Source organism: Melozone crissalis, unplaced genomic scaffold, assembly GCF_028551555.1.
Source record: "Melozone crissalis strain CALT ecotype California unplaced genomic scaffold, PUWL_Pcris_2 ptg000036l_1, whole genome shotgun sequence".
NCBI lineage: Eukaryota > Metazoa > Chordata > Aves > Passeriformes > Passerellidae > Melozone > Melozone crissalis.
Window position 1 is genome coordinate 21,445,946 of NW_026535814.1, and position 17,612 is coordinate 21,463,557.

General features: G+C 45.4%; 1 protein-coding gene across 3 annotated transcripts in view; it reads right to left on the reverse strand.

Annotated features, from left to right (window-relative positions):
- Positions 1–2,733: 2,733 nt before the first annotated feature.
- The window catches only part of DYM (dymeclin), a 209,594-nt gene continuing 194,715 nt past the window's right edge, over positions 2,734–17,612 (reverse strand). For all 3 annotated transcript variants that reach the window (XM_054283294.1, XM_054283293.1, XM_054283296.1), the window contains one exon: positions 2,734–5,195. In XM_054283294.1, coding sequence (XP_054139269.1) covers positions 5,046–5,195 — 150 coding nt within the window. In that variant the 3' untranslated portion in view covers positions 2,734–5,045. The remainder of the gene's footprint in view (positions 5,196–17,612) is intronic.

Sequence of the window (17,612 nt, forward strand, 5' to 3'; positions counted from 1 at the left end):
GAAGGGATGCCAAAATCAATGCCAGGGGCTTGCAAAGGAGGGATGTGGCTCATGGGTTGCTGCTTTTGAGCAGGCCCATGCAACTCTGCAGCCATTTCCATGGCCCCATCAATTTCTCTGGGCACCCTGGGCCAGGGCCTGCTCACCCTGCCAGCCAGCAATTCCTAATTCCCAATGTGCCAAAATCTGTGCCTGCCCTCTGGCAGTGGGAGCCATTGCCTGGGTGCTGTCCCTGCCTGCCTTGTCCCCAGGGGCTGTGCAGCTCTCCTGGAGCCCCTGCAGGCCCTGGCAGGGGCTCTGAGGTGTCCCTGGAGCTTCTCTGGTGCAGCTGAGCAGCCCCAGCTGTGCCAGGCTGGCTCCAGAGCAGAGGGGCTCCAGCCCTGGGATCTTTAAATTCCTTTCTAACCCAAACACTCTGTAATTACTTTAAACTACCATCTCCATGCCCAGGCACCTCCCTGCCCTGCTCCTTATGAGTGGCTGCTCCCAAAGTCACAGCAGGAAGTACAGCTCTGCTGCTGGGGTCAGTGGAGGTTGCAAAGCTGCCCTTTTGTCTGTGAAACACCATTATCTGCAGCTGGCAGAGCTGTTATCAGGCAGTGTTGGTGACGTGTGCTGATGTCTCATGCAGGAGGATGGCCTGGAGCACTCCCCTGGTGATGTCCTGCCAACAGGATCCTTCCCTGAAAGTGAAAAAAACAGGGAACCTCCCAGCCTTGTGATCCTTTCCCTGAACCTGTCACACACATCTGGGTGTCATGACTGGCCTGTGCAAAGGCACCATCAATGAGTAACTCCTAAGAGTTAAAAACTCAGCCTTCTGGCCAAGCCCAGAGCAATTCCCAGCCCCGTCCAGCCTAATCTCCACCACCAACCTTGTGGCATCCAGGCTCAGTCTCCAGGGACACCCACAGCACAGCCAGAGCTCACAGCCACCACGGCTGCTGCCAGGACCTGCCCAGAGCTGAGCCTTCAGAACCCAGGGGCTCAGGACGAGGCTGTTGTGTCTGCACCCAGGCGTGCAGCTGTCACCTTCAACACTGCTAGCTGTTAGAAATGAAATACAATAAATATGGGAATAATAACAACTCCCTCGAATCCCAAAATTAACAATGAATCCAGCACAAAGCAGCTGGGATGCTGAATTTTACAGTAATGCCAGGACCAACAGTACACATTTTTAGGTAAGGTGGCCAAAGGGGGAATGGGTAGAAATAGGGAAAGGATTTGCAGTGGTCAGGTGATTTTAGGAAGTGAAATGCATTAGAAAACTCCTCCTCTTCCAGCACAGAAGGTGGAGTTTTTGCAGATCAAGCCCAATCAATTACAAGAGGGGCTGACTAAATATGAGATTTGACCTTTACTTGGCTGAATTAGACAACATATGCAATGATAAAACCAGTAGAAAAGGTTGTACAAAATCTTTAGAGTTTCCAAAGAAGGGAGGGGAGCTGTTTGCTTCTTCCTTTCCTGTTTAACTGGTAGATCAACAATCTAGTGGCACGTACAAAACAGCTTGGGTTTTTTTTCCCCCCTGTAACTTGCCAATACTCTTTGGTTTTAGGCTATCAGGGTCAAGAAACACCAAGAAATCTGGCAGGTTTTTGAGCTGCTTTTGTCAAAGTGGATGATGTCCAGTGCATTTCTCTCTTCCAGCCGTCTCCTGTCACCCCCATCTTTCTTTCACAGCAAGAGCAGAGTTTCACTCCATTGCCTGAGGCAGGAGGATTTCTGCGTCACCAGGGACACGTGCATGAGGCTCCACAACTCCTCCTCACCAACAATTTACACAGCAGCTGACTTTGCTGCCTGTTTGGTCTTCTGGAAGGGATGGTCCTCTGAGAGCAGACCTGCCTTCTCCTGCCCAGCCCTGAAGTGATGGATTCCTTCTGCAGAGCTGCTCAGGGAGCCACGGCAGGTGCTGACAGCAGTGATCAGCACTCAGAGCAGGTGTATTGTAATAGAATCTCAGAATAGTCTGGGTTGGAAGGGACCTTAAAACCCACCTTGCTCCACGCCTGCCATGGGCAGGGAGAGCTCCCACTATCCCAGGCTGCTCCAAGCCCCATCCAGCCTGGCCTGGGGCACTGCCAGGGATCCAGGGGCAGCCACAGCTGCTCTGGGCACCCTGGGCCAGGGCCTGCCCACCCTCCCAGCCAGCAATTCCTAATTCCCAATATCCCATCCATCCCTGCCCTCTGGCCATCAGAAGCCATTCCCTCTTTTTCTGTCCTTCCAGGCCTCCTCCCAAAGTCCCTCTCCAGGTCTCCTGGTACATGCAGGTACTGGAAGGCCACAGTTAGGGCACCCCAAATTTGAGTGTGGTCAGAAGAAGGTCTTGGTGCAACACCCACCCTACACCCCAAAACCAGAGATACCATCAGCTGAAATGGACAGAAAAGGGAATGTGAGGGTGCAGAACACATCAGGTCTGGACTTGTGTGGACAACCCTGTCCCCTCTCTGCTTCCCCCCATGACTGTGCATTCCCAGTGCCCCTCCAGGCCATGGCTGCTGTGACCATTAAAGCTGAGCTGGCAAGAGGTGACATTCCATGTGACACTGCAGCACGACATGTTCCTTCCTCTACTTTATACAACAAATAAATTTACACTCTTCTTAATTGCACATCATGGAGGACATTATAAAACCTTGATCAGGTTGGGCCTGATGATCACGTCAAGACCCGTGACATAAAACACACCACCCTGTATTTACTGTTTCATCTTTTTTTTATTTTTGTAATTACGCATAATAAATCTTCCACACAAAGTAATGAAAAGGATCCCTAAGGTGAAGGAAAAACAGAGTATTTGTGACCATACCAGACTGCAGATGTCAGGACACTGCCAGGCCCACGTCACACTCCAGCTCTTGGGAGAGCCAATGGGACCAACATGATTTTCTGCCCAAATCTTGGTCTGGCTCTGCTGTTTTGGCTTTAGGTGGTAACTCCAGCTGTTCCAAACGAGCTGGGACCCAGGAGCAGGGTATTTCATGAAACACACAAGGAAATGACGCCACCAGAACAAACCCTCTGCACCTCAGTGTCACCACAACGGGAGGACAGCGAGAGAGAATTTTCTGTGCGACGCCGATGATGGCTCAGCAGCTGCTGGACCTTTTCTATCAGACTGCTGCTTCATCTGCTCCTCTCTTGCAAAAAGCCCTTTCACAGAGAAATCAGGTTTTCTGCAGTCTGACATCTGGCTGAGCAGCGTCTGCCCTGGCAGGGCCTCTCTGGTGCTGCTCAGCCCGGAGTGTTTAATACAGATGAACATCGAGCCAGCCCAGCAGCTTTAGAAGCCACGGTTTAAAAGTGCATCTTCAGACTGACCTTTCCAAATCGGGGCAGCCCTGTTGACTCACAAACACTCTTAGTCTTTTAATAAAGACAAAATTACAAATCCCTACAGTAACCAAGAATAGTTATCCCCTTTTGACGTTTGCTCAAAGACCAAAACAAAACAGAATAAATCCAAAATACAGATCAACTTATGTGCAGCTCAGTCATGGTTCATTAATTTCTCCTATTTGCCTAAGAAAACACTGCATCTCCAGTCTTACCATCGTCTTTTCTCAAAAGCTTCGGCCATTTCAAAGCCCTAAATCCTCATGGGCTCTATATATCCCTTTGCAGCTATATTTAAATAAATTTGGAAAGCTTTTTTTTCTTCTTTTTTTTTTTTTTTTTTTATAAGCCAGCATTTCCATTTGTGTAAGACTCAAATGGACTTCTGTCTCTAAATAAGCAGATAAAAGGAAAGTACAATCTTAGCACATCCTTCAGAGGGATGAAACGGTGCAAGAAATTCTATTTAAAGCCATTCAAAGGACTTTCTGAAAGCAAACACACCCGATTCCTCAGGTCAACAAACAGAACATGCTGGAGCAGGCAGTGAATACAGAGGGTTGCCACGCATCTTCAAGAACTAATTCCTTGAAATTGAAGTTTTGGCATGCAATGCACTGCTGACAGTCCCCCACACAGCAGCACGTGGGACGAGGAGAGTGGGTGCACGTGTGTGCAACAGGCATCCCCAAAATACGATCCCCACTTTGAAAAATGAGATTTCTTTCAAAATCACACCACTTCTTTTGCTTTTCCCACTGCTGGAACAGGTATATCAGGAAAGGGCACTTGAAAACAACCAAAAAAGAGAGTATTATTCTACATTCAGATAAATTTATACTTCTGCCATAAAACTTTAAAAGCCAAGAGGAGGTTTTCAACACAGAGCTTCGTCAAGGATCCCCAAAACACACTGTCACCATTAAGCACAGATTTACAGGACACTGGTCTATTTTACAATCTTGTAATTATTTTCTTTGGACTTTTTTTCCCCTCTTCCCTTACACGCTCAATTTCCAGGAACAATTTTGCACAGGAGCACAGAAAAACAAGTCTGTAAGGGACTTGACTCCAAAAGCAGGTGTTTCTTGCCCTCTGGAGAGTATTTGTCAGTCAAACAACAACAACAACAGAAGACTTGCTATTGAAAATCCTCCCACAAACATCTAAATCAAGTGTTTTGAATCTGCCTGGGAGCTAACCTGATTAAGATGCTGCTTGCTTAGTTCCCTCGGATGACAGCGTAGACAGCAATTTAATGGCTGCAGCCTTGACAGTGCCACAGAAACGAAGGGCTGTGAGTGGAAACAAGGATTAGGTAACGAGCACCCCACGGCAGCATCCAAGAGACCATAAAAAGTTTGACCCAAGGAAGCTGCCCGCTCCAAAGAGCCAAAAATACAAACACTGCTTCCAAATCAAAGCCTGCAATCTCATTTAGCCTGTTAAGTTAAAAGGACGATCAGGTTTGTGGTTGGTAGTAACATCACACCCCATGTGTAAGGCCTCATTTTCATCAAACAAGCTCTAGGTTACGGACTATAAACACAAGGTTGCCTACAAGCCATCAGTGCCCCACAGCAGGGCTGGACACTGGCTCTGGGGTCAGGGGGCGGCTGGAGGGGTCAGGCTGGAAGGGGTGCAGAGGTTCAATTCCCGTAGGATGGAGCGGGGCCGGCCTGGCCGGGTGTCCCTCAGCCCGAGTCCATGGTGAAGAGCTGGATGTCACGGGGGTTCCAGTACAGGGCCACGGCAGAGTTGTACACCAGGGACCACACGTAGGGGATGAAGAACTCCTCAGGCTGCTCCTCCTCCACGTACTTAAACTTCAGCTCGGGGAACTTCTGCAACAAGAAGCCAGAGTCCAGTGAGGGAAGGTTTGCATGTCTGCTTACAAACACACAGCCCACATAAACACTGAAGAAAGAGGTTTGGTGAAAAAAAATAGTGGAAGGAACTAAACCATTAGAACCCAAGGAAAATATTTATAGGCTAAAGAGAACATTTATAATTTCTTCTTTGAATTAAATGCTACATTAGCATATTGTATTCAAGCCTTTTACCATTGGTCACAATCTATTTGCCTGTTAACAGACTAAACACGTGAATCCTCTACAAAACACAAAGGTCTCAAGGAAAACTCATTTTTAGCAGCCCCTCAAAAGCCTTCTTGCTTGTGCATGTACAAACATATTTATTGCATTTTCCCTTAAAAAAAAATTTGCCATTAATTGTACTTGGCTCCTTAGCAGGAAAATCCTCTGAAAAGGCTGAAAGCATAAATGCAGCTTATGGTATCACAGGATCACAGAATATCCCAAGTTGGAAGGGACCCGCAAGGATCACCCATTCCAGCCCCTGCCCTGCACAGACCCCCAGCAGCCCCACCCTGGGCATCCCTGGCAGCGCTGTCCAAAGGCTCCTGGAGCTCTGGCAGCCTCGGGGCTGTGCCCATCCCTGGGGAGCCTGGGCAGTGCCAGCACCCTCTGGGGGAGAGCCTTTCCCTGAGATCCCACCCAAACCCCCCTGGCACAGCTCCAGCCGTGCCCTGGGTCCTGTCCCTGTCACTGGAGAGAAAAGCCAGACACTGCAACCTCAAGTTCCCATTTTTCTCATTTTTTTCCCTCCCAAAGCAGTGCACACTGCAAACCCACCAGGTTCACTCTTGGTAAGTGCGTATTTTGGAAAGAGCTGAGTCCACTTTTGCATTGTGATCTTCACTTTATCCACTTCTAAATGTTGCCTGTGTCTGAGTTTGGCAGAGTCTCAGGCAAAAGCCGCATTGCAATGATCACTGGGGTAAGATAAAACATGACCCATTTTATTATTTATAAGGCTGTGGCTAAGACTAAGAATAAACTCCTCCGTGTGACATGATCAGAACAAGCACAGCAATGGCTAAGGAGCCTCTTTGCCCATTAATAATGAAGGGATTCCCTACCCTATTTCTTGAGCTCAGTGTCCTGTTTCCTTGCCTTAAGGGTACAAGAATTCTGGCTGGATCAGTCTCCTTTGAGGGGGCATTTCTTGGACACTTGGTTTTCAAGGTTAGGTATTTAACTTCAATGCTCCCATGTTATTTGTACACTTGGATTCGGAAAACATGTACAACTTGTAGAAACATGTGGATGTGGCACCTGGGACATGGGTTGGTGGTGGCCTTGGCACTGCTGGGAGAGCAGCTGAACTCTGAGATCTTGGAGGCTTTTCCAACCTAAAGGATTCTGCATTATCTCTGTTCAAGGAAGTGAGGCAGCTAAAGGTAGGGCTGTTAAAGGCTCCTCTGCATCTAACCCCTGTTGAGTTCAAAGCCCAGAATCTCAAAGGTACATCAGCAAGTTTAATTTCCTGTGCCAGACATGCAGTTTGTGGTAGAGAACTCTCCCACAGCCGTTCTGTGCGTCTAAACCACCACCTCTCTACAACCTCTCTTCTCCAAGTCTGTTTTGACCAGCCTGTTCAATCTTCTGCATCACTTTGGTTTTTTCACTCTTAGGTACCTTAGACCCATACTCATCCCCCACCTCTCACTTCCAATCTCCCAGCCTACTGCCATGCCAACTCCTTTCCACTGCATCCTTATCCTCTCTCTTTAGCATACTTTTCTCTTTTGTACTCACCTAACCTTTCTTTTCTCACCAGCCTTGTGAGATCCTCCTTTTCATTCACATTCCTATCCCTTCCCAACTCAGCTCCCAGTTCTGAAGTTGTCCCTGTCTTCCCCCTCTATCACCCCCCCAAACAAGCCCTCATGTATATTTTCATTAGTATTTATTTTGTTTAAAAAAGCCCTGACATTCTACTCTGCTTATCCTCAGTGTAATCTTCCCCACTTCCTTCCAAAACTTCCTGGCTTGTGGTCAGGGCAGACAGGAGCACATTCTGTTCAGCTCTGCATCAGCAGAATGAATGGCTCAACCTCACCATCACACCATGGCAACACTTCCAGCCAGAGGAAAAGTCTCACACAGCTGCCACTCTTCACCCCAGGGGTGGCACGCTTCTCACCAGGGATGCAGCCCATGGTAGCCCTTCTGGGAGGGAAGGAGGGGAAAGTCATTCCAGATTCTAATTTGAATTGAATTAAACACAACCTTCTTTTTCACCTTCAGGTCACAGATGTAGCTACTGGCTCTGCAAACATTCATGGCAGTAGCCTGGGACCATTCTTGGGCTCTTGTGCAGCTTAAAAAACATGTTCAGCCTCAAAACACTAGGCAAAATTACATCAGAAATTCCAACAACTGCATCTGAGATGCTCAGGTCTTACTATTCCATTATCTCTCAGCTGCAAGGGCAGCATAAAATGGCTCAGGTGCATTCATATTTTCAGGCAATAAGCCATGCATTGATTTTATTATTCAGCCTCTCTTCAGGCTGATCGATGTTGCCATTTATTGCAATCGCACCACAGCAATTTAATAATCAATTTCAGATTGAAGGCTGAGTGTAACTCAGTGCAGTCAGCCTGGACTCTCTGACACTCAACATGTGCTTTGAACTGCCTGCGGGGGTGTCTTGGAAATGCAGACAAGGAGAATGAGATTTTTAAGGAGAGCAGTAATACACACTGCCACTACTTATACACAGTTTTGATTGAGGCTATATAAAAAGAATGTAGATAACATTAGGAGTGATGGATTTTTGAGGGTTCACCTGAACAGCAGGCTCAGGACAGCTCAATACATTGCTGATGAGACATGAAAAATTAGAATTCCAGGCCAGCAATTCAAACTCACATTCTTTAGATGACTGCAATGACCCACAGCTGTGTGCTGGCCATGTTTTCTAATTCATTTAAAATGAGAAACCCTAGAGGTCCAGCACAGAGAGAACTGCACCAGCATCTCTGGGGTGTGGATGCAGCACTTGGGAATATGGTTTAGTAGTGAGCACAGTCCTGCTGAGTTAATGTTTGAACTCAATGATCTTAGAGGGCTTTTCCAACCTCAATGATTCTATGACGTAACTTGCAAGATTAACCATGGCAGCCATCCACTGCTGAGATTAAAAACTACCCACACTGTTTCACTAACAGAGTGTTCACTGAAAACAGAATTTGTTAACAAACAAAATCATCAAAAGTTCCTTCTTTAAGAGAATGACTTTATAACAATTTGTAACAGCAGGATTCAAAGACAATGTAGAAAGCCTGATTGATGCCAAAAAGCTTTAAGATTTTCAAAAAAACTTTTCAAGATTTTCAGGTGACAGTCCAAGGAATGTTTAAACTCCGATTTGTGCCATTTGTCTCCTGTTTGTCCTGCTTCAAAGGAGTGATCAGGAGCCTTGGGCCCTGGCTGTGTGCTGCAGACACATAGCAGGTGACACTGTAAAGCAACCAGGGCACACGGGTCTCAGGGCATGCCCAGAAATAACCCAGCCAGCAGTGGTGAGCATTTTATCACAGTTAACAAAATTGCCAAAGTGGCACATCAAACCTGCAGTGCACAAATCTATTTTCTTCTGCCTTGCTGCTGTTGTATTCAACTTACTTCTGGAAAGACACTGGCACCCTAGCTGGTGACACTCCAATGAACCAGATTTTCAGCACCACTTACAAAGAGAGACCACGCTAAGACATCTTAAATGGCAATCTTAATGACAGAGGAAAAGCCTTGGCATGGGGTGAATCATCCCTTTTTTTTCTTCACTGCCCTGTTTGTTTGGATAGATGGTGTGGAAAGATGGAGCCCCTCTGCTCTGGAGCCAGCCTGGCACAGCTGGGGCTGCTCAGCTGCACCAGAGAAGCTCCAGGGACACCTCAGAGCCCCTGCCAGGGCCTGCAGGGGCTCCAGGAGAGCTGCACAGCCCCTGGGGACAAGGCAGGCAGGGACAGCAGCCAGGCAATGGCTCCCACTGCCACAGGGCAGGCACAGATTTTGGCACATTGGGAATTAGGAATTGCTGGCTGGGAGGGTGGGCAGGCCCTGGCCCAGGGTGCCCAGAGCAGCTGTGGCTGCCCCTGGATCCCTGGCAGTGCCCCAGGCCAGGCTGGATGGGGCTGGGAGCAGCCTGGGATGACAGAAGGTGTCCATGCTCATGGCAGGGGGTGGAATGAGATGAGCTTTAAAGTCTCTCCCAACCCAAACCCTGTTTTGATCCGATATACAACACTGTTCACTATCTAAATTACTGAACTCCTTGCCTTGACATAAACAGGTCCATTGCAGCCATTATTTGCATTTCTTGCCATCCCATAGAGGGACAGACAACCCCAGATAGTTTAAAATAAATCAGCCTGAGAAAGTCCTTGAAAACACGAGAGACAGAGGTAACATTACGGTTTGAACGGCACAGTTTAAATACAGACACCACTTATCAGCTCCAGTGAATCACCCCACATCACCCTATCTTGTTTTCTTCTGCCAGACAAAGCAGAAGTCAGATTTCGTGGTTGGGATGAGGGTACAAATGAGACAGACCGAGAACTTTGCAGACTGTCTGCATTGTCAATCACATGATTTGATGAAAAACCACGGGAAGTCCTATGAAGAGACACAGAACTGCACTGCAGTAACTCCCCCACCAAAGAAGTTCAACAACATTGGGGAGTTTTGTTGGGTTTTTGTTTTGTTGGTTTTTTTTTTTTTCTGGTTTGGTTTGGTTTTTTTTCAGTTAACGTTGAGGAAGGGAACATCACGGCCAGTGCACCTGGCTCTGCTCCAGGCAGCTCAGCGGCATCTGAGCTATAAGGCTTGAGCCATACATTAAATAAAACATCCCCTTCCCTCCAAATGAACCCTCAGAGCTGCTCTAAGGATACAGTGTTATGTCAGTGGATGATCTCCACTCAGATAACACAGGCAGGGGCAGATGGAGCTGCTTTAAGAGCAATGTCTTTGCTTCTTCCCTGATCTAGATGTTCTGCTGGATGAAAAGCAGCATTCATCAAAGATATAGGGCAGTCGCCGTGGAAATTAAAGAGCTGGATTAATAAAAACCTGGAGAACCCTCTTTTCCTCAAGTTCTGGTTGGAAACTCTGGTTTCTGAAACAGCAATCAAGCACAAGTCAGTATTTTCAAAAGCAGGTGACTCTCTGAGCAGAGAAGTGCTGTTTTCAAAGGAGTCTGAACACATTTGAGAGTCAAATTCATGTGAACTTTACATCAATCCAAAGCTTCAAAGTCTTTCTGAAAATGGGATTTCTCTGTGTTTGAAAAGCTTACCATGAATCCTGTTTGGTAACTTAATGACTTGATGGCAAATTATGTGTTTCATATTGTTTCTGCTAAATATAGCAGTATTGCCTGCAGAGCATCTGTAGGATTGGACCTCATTAGCAAAATACATCAAATGGCAGAGGAAAAAAAGAGAGCTCAGGTTCAGCACTGTACCAAGCCTCTGTTATAGGGTCTATAATGAATATTTACCCCAGCAAGAATCGCCCCTAAAACCTGCCTTGCACCAAACATACCAATCTGTGAGGATTTTGGGCAGAGGAATGACACCTGTATTTGACTGCCAAGTCCTCAATGCCACTTGGAAATCTGGTCCCCAAAATACCAATCTAAGTCAACTTAATGGCCAAGGATCTTGACAACAGCTCAACAACAATCATGCCTGGCACACTGTTCATGGTATGGATACACAGGTTCATATGAAAACATTGATATATTTGGGTTTTATATAAATACAAGGACTTGAGCTCTTTAACAGACCACAATTCGTGGAAGAAAATGTCTCAGTGCTTGCTCCAAAATACTGACAGATTGAATTTTTGCAATGACTTAGTTCTCATGGGGTGTTAAGGCTGTTTCATCTTTCTCAGGTTCTGTTCGTGTCTGTAGTGCTTCTCTTTGACTGCAGACAGAAAGTGTGTGGCTCTGGTGAAGTATCTGTATGGGCTACACCACACCTGCCTGATACCATCTTTTTCTCCTCCTCGGGCTCACAGCACAGAGGATGATGGTGGGGAGATGAAGGAAGCAAACAGGAAATGTGCTAGACTAAGTGTGAGCCACACATCTTGTTCAGAGATCTGCCTAAGGAATAGGTGCAAACGGAAAGACAGTGAAGAAAATGGGGGCTCAGAGCATAGCAGGGAGGTGGAAAAAAATATAAAACTTATGGTAATAAGAGGTTCAAGCACAAGCTGCATATAATAAGAGGTTCTGCACAAGCTAAATATAATAAGTATATTACATATTATTTAATAAATATATATTAAATACAGTATTATTTATCATAATAGAATTAAAGTTTAAGCCACTACACAAGCTGTAGCAGACAACAACATTGTTCCCAGGGAGCAAAATTCAGTAAGACAGGTAACCCACATTCTAATGGGTCACCATCTTGCAGGTCCAGGAGGGTAGGGGAGTTAATCTACAGAGAGAGAACTGTTTGAGCAAGTTTCATTGATATGTGATTTCTGTTTTCAGATCACTTTGAGTAAAGGTTTGTACAACCATAGCTCCAGGAAAACAAATGCTCAGCAGTGAATTTTCAGTATCGGATGTGAACTACTGCCAGAGAAGCAGATGTGCCTCTGGTCAGAGTTCAGCAATTACCAATTTTTTTATTGAGTACTGAGAAGTCAGGTCATTTTGGGAAAAATCAATCAAACAGTTCTGCCTAGATAATTATTGGTAAAAACACAATTAGTTAAATTAGTTAAATATTTGTGGCAAACCTGCCAGGGCACAAAGCTTTGCAGGGTATCATAAGAAGACTGCTTTTCTGTCTGGAATAGAATGGCAAATAATGAGAACTTTAAAGTCCTAGAAATTCAGGGACACAAACACATATACACATGTGTCTTTGCCTTCCAGGAAAGGAAACTTGCTGATAAATGTCAATAGTCCCAAACTGTGCCATTTTTGTCCTCATACCAGGCTGTTAGCTGCACAGATTCGAAAAGCTCTGTATAAATGGATGTATCTGAGCTTAGGACAAGGTCAGGTATCTGATATTTCAGGATCTGTTGGGTTCCACATCAGAAACACTTGGACTCTGGGCTACTTCCAGACAGCACCAAAAACAAACAGGACCATTGGTCAGCAGCTATAAAGACAGGCTAGGGGAGCTGGGGCTGCTCAGCTGCACCAGAGAAGCTCCAGGGACACCTCAGAGCCCCTGCCAGGGCCTGCAGGGGCTCCAGGAGAGCTGCACAGCCCCTGGGGACAAGGCAGGCAGGGACAGCAGCCAGGCAATGGCTCCCACTGCCAGAGGGCAGGCACAGATTTTGGCACATTGGGAATTAGGAATTGCTGGCTGGGAGGGTGGGCAGGCCCTGGCCCAGGGTGCCCAGAGCAGCTGTGGCTGCCCCTGGATCCCTGGCAGTGCCCCAGGCCAGGCTGGATGGGGCTGGGAGCAGCCTGGGACAGTGGGAGCTGTCCCTGCCCATGGCAGGGGGTGGGATGCAATGAGCTTTAAACTTCCTTTCAACCTAAACTATTGTAGGATTCTATGAAAATCCCTCAATCCTTTAGTTTGAAGGATTTGAGTGGCTGCTCAGCTTCAGAGATCCTGTGCCCACCTGAAGAAATTTTGGAATGGGAGGAAAAGATAACCAAGATGAAAGACTGAACCAAACCTACGTATCACACATGGTTAAGTATCATTAATCTCTACATACATTTTATGCATCCTGACATTTATAGTCACAGTTCAAGGATTTACGGCCCTAACTATAATTTGCTTTCCCTGTCAGGATTGTTCTCTATGCCATGTTGTCTAGATGGGCAGAGATCTTTCCAGAACATTTCCAAGAGGACTGCTCAACTGCCAGGAGCCAGACTTGTCAGACCTGGAGACAGAAAACAACAGCAGCACTACGAGGACATTTCCAACACTGCAGAAAATACAATACATGTTTGCTTTACCAAATAAAAAGAAAAGAAAGAGATTGATGTATGTAATACACTTGAAGCATGAGGATGAAGGCAGGACGTGTAAATGAGGTACCATCAACAAAAACCAGAACTTTCATTCACTTCAGGGCTTAACCTGAAAGAACGGTAATTCTCAGAAAATACAGTGGCCTTTTAAAAGAAAGAACACAGGTCTGAGCAAAAATTGAACAACTCAAAATGACAACGATCCAAACAAAGGATGTTTTTAACATGGAAAAAAAAAACTAACCAAGAAGAGAGTTAAACACATGGAAGAAACAAAGCTACTGACCCAACTGACAGAAACAGTTCTGGTCCTGACCTCGCTCTAGCACTTGTTATGTACATACACCAACCACTCAGACAAATAAGTAAAATCCTTTGTGTGTTTTTGAATTTAGGGAATTAAAATCTGAAAAACTGAATAATCCCTGAACCCATTTCTCAGTGGCATTAAAGGGCACCAAAGCACAAATGGGGATGAGTCTATCAACTCACAAAACTTTTATGGATATGAAGCAGACATATAAGCCTTTCCTACCATGGGATTTGCAGAAAATGCACATTTCATAACAGTAGTCCCCATTTTTAACACTGGTAAGGAAGATGCAAATAAGTTTAAGCCCCAGCTTCCTGTGCTTCAGCCTGCAAGCCATTCTTCTCTAGATTAATGTGCAAGGCTTTACACAACCACGAAAAACAGTAGGCTTTCAGCAAACATTTTTGTTAAAACTGAAGTGAGTTTAGAAATCACTCATCACTGACACCTTTATATAGAAAACTTATAGACCTGCTAACAAAAGGTTACAAGATTAGAACTAGATTTTAGATACCTCAACTCACAGTTAAGACCATAATGCCTTAGCAGTACTCTCAAAGAAGGGCTTAGAAATACATAAATTTCCAAATTCTCAGAACTAAACCCTGCACCTTATGAGACTTTCCAAACTCCAAAATATCACTCACTTGCCAAACAAAGCTGATTCACGGCTGTATTTTTTTCTTTCCAGAATTTTATGAGTGAGATTTGAGCAACCTGGAAGGCATCCCTGCCCATGGCAGGGGGTTTGAACAAGTTGAGCTTTAAGGCTCCTTCCAGTTGAAAGCATTCAGTGATTCTATGATTCTATGAATTCTGCCACTTTTCAAGTGCGCAAAAGGTAAAGTTTAAGAAATTGGCAGCAATAAATCAGTTGGGAACATCTCATGAGGAAGAACTCTTTGAAGATCTCAAATTGGGCAAAAGCTCAAGTTGTCCTGAGTCCATACATGCACACGTACTGTTTGGATCACTCTGCAGAAGACAGAAAATGTATTTATAAAGTCAAGGAAACAAGAGAAGGCAGGGGAAGATCAGTTCTGCAGTCAACCAGACCTGGAGCAGATAACCATCCCCAGAGGGATCTAAAAGCTGTGTGGATGTATTTTTGGGGATGTGGATCAATGGTAGTTTTGGCAGTACTGGGGAGATAGTTGGACTTGATGGTCTTAGAGAACTTTTCCAACACAAATGATTTTGTGATTCTGTGATCTGTGAGATCCTAAGATGCCTGCTCCCTCCAGAAAAAGCTCATGGTGCTCTCAGAGCCCCAGTATCTCCTGGTCAGTGGGAAACCCTCATATGAAACAAGAAAGGCTTTTTATGGTTCAGGACTTGCCAAAGACCAAAATAATTCTTCCCAGGTAATTTGTTTATTTTATTTATTATTCTTCCACAATGTGGAAGAACTCAAAGGAGGGTGAGGTAGGGTTGGGAAAGGCAAAGTCTCCTCTTGGAGATATTGTAAGTGAAGGCAGTAGAGAAGAATTAAATTGTGTATCCGGACAAAGTCTGCTTCAACTTTGGGATAAAAATGACAGATCTATATTCCCTTCATCAGCCTTTTTTAAACACAAAGCCAATACCATAAACGCCCAACAATATTCCACTTCTCATGTCAGAGACAACCATCTGCTAATTATTTTCTGAAAAGTGAGTTACACACTTTTAGTCTGATCGATATAATTTATTAAACTTTTTTTAACAATAACAACTTTTTTTAACAATAAATGGAAAGGATTAAAAGGGTCTATGAAGTGCACAAATGACAGAAGCTTCACAGAAAATAACCCTGCTGAATAATGAATGTGCACTAATATGTGTAGCTATATATTAAAAGACATGGAGAATCTGCTCTAGACAAATCTTACAGCCAATTATGTATTTTACATTTCAAGCAGTGAGTGCTACTGTTTAAGCCAGAGCAGTTGTTTTGACTTTGACAGCAGACTAGTCTAAAATACAAGGAATGTTGTTTATCATGGAAATGCTTTGTGCTCCAGATAACATCACGGATGGCTGCCCCACCTAGGCTAGGCACCATCCCACCGTCCTGAAACAAACCCCAGATAAACCTTTCCCTGCTGCCCGGCTCCTACTCCCACCAAAGATCCAACTGCTGTGCAAATAAAGTCCTCACCATGGTGTGTGCCATGCAATCAGCAGCACAAAACGAGCAGAAGGTGTTGGATATGCATGTGATAGTGAAGGAAACTACTGGAGTTAAAGAACATGACCCACCCTTTCATGCTTTGGTAGGGCAGAGAAGCCTTGATCACTATGGCACCCTGCCTTGATGCCAGAGGGATGCACCTTGGGAACCCTGTATGGACAATGTACATATCCTGACCCAGTAATACACAAATGTTATCCTTTTCTCATTTCTTTTTTTTTTTTTTTTGGTTGCTGTTGGGATTTTTGTTTGTTTTTTGTTTGTTTGTTTGTTTTTGATAGGATTGTCATGCCTAGGGTTAGGTTTTTCTTCCTCCACCCTGGAGAACGAGCTCAAGATTTTGTCATCTGACTTGGTCCCACACTGCTCTTGCTGATGGAGACTGTGACCCATCTACGGAGTTTCCAGCACTCCTCTCTCTGCTCTTCAGCATCTGAGCTGGGAAGAGACTGGAGCACATTAACAGTATAAACCCCACAAATTTCACAGTTATAAGATTTTTCCTTTTGCAAACTACTATATGACCTTTCTCTGCTCTAATACAGTCTTGGGATAATCCAGCAGAACCAAAAGGATTGAGAGGTCAAAATGCTGTTTTCATCTGCCTGTTTCTTTCACCCCAAATCTAGAGTTACTACCACGCCACAGTTGTTTTGTTTTCTCATTTATTTGTGTAGACCATATTCCCCCAACACAAAAGGTGGCAGGAGAAGAGCACAGTGATTCAGTTTGCATACTTTTCCAGTGATGAGGTCCCAGACATGCTTTCACTACACATCAGTTCAACATTGCCTCCAAAACATCCTGCCAAGCCAAAAAGAACATTCCTTTGGACAACTGGGACCCCGCTCCTCTCCGTTATCACTGTACAAGGGTTGATGCACTGCCTAGGCCTTGGCTTCGTGCATCAACCAGGGAGACAAGGCCCACTCTCCCAGCTGAGCTTAACACCTTTGATTTGCATCCTGGGGGCTGACATTCGCATGTTTCCTGGTGTGCAGGGCTCCTGGAAGGTCACTAGGCGAGGTTTGAGTTTTCCTCACAGCAGCCACAGGGCTGAGGCCCGCGCCGACATCCTGCTCCGGTCCCTCCCACCCAGCGCGGCGGTGGGGCCGTGTGCCAAGCCCAAACATCCTCCCCCACCCCCAGCGCCCACGGAGGAAGACCTCCTTTTGATTTTGTACTTTTTAATCTGAGAGAGCCAGGCCTGTAAATATTACAAAAAATTATAACAATGACTAAAGAACAGAGACAGACTCGCTGTCACCAACTGTTAACTCTCAGATCAGGGCAGCCTAGGAAGTGGACCCTTATCTGCCTGAAGCTCAGGACGTGCTGACTAACACCCTATTGAGCCGGCAGACCTTTGGCTCCCTAATCTCCCCAAACTGGAAAATGTACACCCCAGTGGACATACTCCCTTCTTAAGAATTTCAAGCCTCTGCAAAAAGACAGACTGTGCTGCGAGATGAGCAGTGCTGCCCCGCTGCATGCAGGAAATCCCATTTATTTGTCTTGAGGAGTGAAATGTCAAGTGACACTAAAACCTTTCCAGCCATAGCACACAGTGCCAGACTGCAGCCTTATCTCTGCCAGGACTGCCAGCCAAGGAGCTGGTGCCAAATGTGTACGTTTGCACGGTAATTTTGTGAATGTGGACTTCACAGCTTTATAAAAAAAATTGCCCTAATGCCAAAAGTCCTTGAAGACAAACCAAAATCAGGGGAGGGGGGGCTGTGTTAAGTTGACCTCAACAAATAACCAGGACGCCTTTTCTGAAATGGAATTTTAGGTTGCTCATTCTATGCTATATTTTATTCTATATTCCATTATAATAATGTAGGTTGCAATAGCAATTTCAAATTAGGTTGAAGACATGTCTTTATGAATGATAGACGCAAGCAGTGTGTAGAAAGGGGAAAGGCTGAGTAT